The 2,534-nt window shown below is 37.2% G+C and overlaps 1 protein-coding gene across 1 annotated transcript; it reads left to right on the forward strand.

Annotated features, from left to right (window-relative positions):
- Window positions 1-490: 490 nt before the first annotated feature.
- Window positions 491-1,426, forward strand: LOC100752114 (olfactory receptor 7E24). Its single transcript, XM_027411652.1, has one exon. It carries the CDS (start codon window positions 497-499, stop codon window positions 1,424-1,426), a length of 930 nt encoding a protein of 309 aa, XP_027267453.1. The 5' UTR covers window positions 491-496.
- Window positions 1,427-2,534: the final 1,108 nt, after the last annotated feature.

Genomic DNA, 2,534 nt, shown 5'->3' on the forward strand with positions numbered 1-2,534 from the left:
TCTAGAATGTCTCTGTTTAAGAGAATGTTTTAGACTGTACTTAGTAAAAATAACAAATATTTAACTAATTTTTAGGATAATTATTTGTTTTAAATATGAATAATATTTATTGTTAAATATTTCTCTCATGAAAGGTATGGAGTGATTTGGGGATTTAAGTTAACAGGAGAATATTTGACTATTATGTGAAAGGTGATGGTTTCAAATCCCAGCACTGAAGAGAAAAAATGAGCAGCTTGTATTTAAGGTACTCAGATAGTCATTTATCTGAATGTTCTCTATTCTCAAATGTTCTGGTGTCTGAGAAAACACCTGTAAAGAAGAGAAACATTACCAAAGTCACTGGAATGCATTGTCTTCAAGAGCAAATTCTTAAATACTGATAGTTTAAGAATATAAGAGAATGGTAAAGTGGGATTATCTATTGCCTATATTTTTGACACCACATTGTTTTGTTTGTTTTAATGATGTTATTTTTACTAGGTGTTCCTTCTCAATGAAAGGAAAGAATCTAACATGTGTATGGGAAATCCTCCTTCTTGGTCTTTCAGAGGATTCTGAAATGAAGCCCATCCTATTTGGACTGTTCCTGTCCGTGTACCTGGTCACTGTGCTTGGGAACCTGCTCATCATTCTGGCTGTCAGCTCTGACTATCGCCTCCACACTCCCATGTACTTCTTCCTCTGCAATCTGTCCTTGGCAGACATTGGCTTTAGCAGTACTACAATCCCCAAAATGCTGATGAACATCCAGTCACACAGCAAATCCATCACCTATGCAGGATGCCTAATGCAAGTGTCCTCTTTCTTCTTTTTTGGGTGTTTGGACAGCCTGCTCCTCACTGTGATGGCCTATGACCGCTTGGTGGCCATCTGTTACCCTCTACACTATGCAGCCATCATGCATCCCCGCCTCTGTGTCTTCTTGTCCCTGTCATCACTGTCCATCAGTCTTCTGGACTCTCAGTTGCACTTCTTGATTGTGTCACAAGTCAGTTTCTGCAGAGTTGTAAAAATCCCTCATTTCTTTTGTGATCCTGCTCAGCTTCTTAGTCTTGCTTGTTCAAACACTTCTAACAATAAAATATTCATTTATATTTTTGGTATAATTTTTGGTGGTATTCCAGTCTCAGGAATCCTTTATTCCTACAAAAGAATTGTCTCTTCCATTCTGAGAATTTCATCAAAAGATGGGAAATTCAAAGCCTTCTCCACCTGTGGAACTCACTTGTCAGTTGTTTGTTTATTTTATGGGACAGCCTTTGGTGCATACTTCAGTTCAGCTGCCTCCCATTCCCCTAGGAAGAGTGCAGTGGCCGCAGTGATGTACACCATGGTTACACCCATGCTAAACCCTTTTATCTATAGCTTGAGGAACAGGGACATTAAGTGGGCCCTGTGGAGGATCTCTAGCAGAAGAGTCTAATTTCAGTAATAATTTTCACTGTTTTATTTCATATGCATAGAAAATAGACCCAAAACAAACATAGGCAATGCAATTACTAAGACTAGATAGAGAATATAAGGACTTATATGCATCTCTGGATTCTCTTCAGATAGTTTTCTCTTACTATTCTTCTAACTTAATTAAAAAGTTAATATATGATACCTATTTAGTCATAAGTACTCAATTTTATGTAGAGTATGTTAAGACCTTACCAATTTTCTTATTCATTACACAATTTTCATAGTCATAAGTAATATTGTTTCCTAATATGGCAAAATAAACATAAGCATCTGTTTGTTCTAATTTATTGTATCTATAATGTCTTTGTTGATACAAAAGTTGGAGATATACATAATCTTGTACTTAGAGCCAAGGTACTGTCTAAATTCTTACTTTTGTTTTGAACAGGTTTTTGGAGGTGGTGTAGTAAGTGTTTAATTTCCATGCTGAACCCAGATAAAATGTAAAGTTGTCAGGGAATGAAAACTGGAAGTTTCCTATGAAGAACTGAAGAAAGAGATTCTGTCACAGCAAGGCCATCTGCACCCTTGCTCCAGTGCCCAAGGTACTCATGAGAAAGGTTAGCTCTAGAAAGGCTGGTGAGGGAGTACTTAAACAGAGATCACCCTAAAAGAGGCTCTCCAATAAACCTACTTCTCTAATATTTGAAATTAACAGCAACATAGAAAGGATAAATATCTAGACAAAAAAAGTGCAAGGGAAAGGAAAATGAGGAAGATTGGGAAAACAGGCTGAAATGGCCAACTAAGAAACTAAAATCCTACATGCACAGCATGAAGAAACTCTCTGAGAAGACACCATCATTTGGTGGAGCCAAAAGAAAGAAGCCAAGTCTGATTAAACACACATCATTTTTAATAATTGACCCCTCCCTATTCTCTTGCAAAACTAAGAGGAATATTTTATCAATTCTTTTCTAATGTGTGTTCATTTTTTCCTTTCTTTTTCTCAGTTGGATGGCTTGCAGCTTGCTATGCAGGTAACCTAGACTAGCCTCAAACTCACAGGAGATCCACCTGCCTCTGCTTCAAGGTAAAGGGATTGAAAATGAGTTCTACCACACCCA

Source organism: Cricetulus griseus, chromosome 4 (assembly GCF_003668045.3).
Source record: "Cricetulus griseus strain 17A/GY chromosome 4, alternate assembly CriGri-PICRH-1.0, whole genome shotgun sequence".
Taxonomy (NCBI): Eukaryota; Metazoa; Chordata; class Mammalia; order Rodentia; family Cricetidae; genus Cricetulus; species Cricetulus griseus.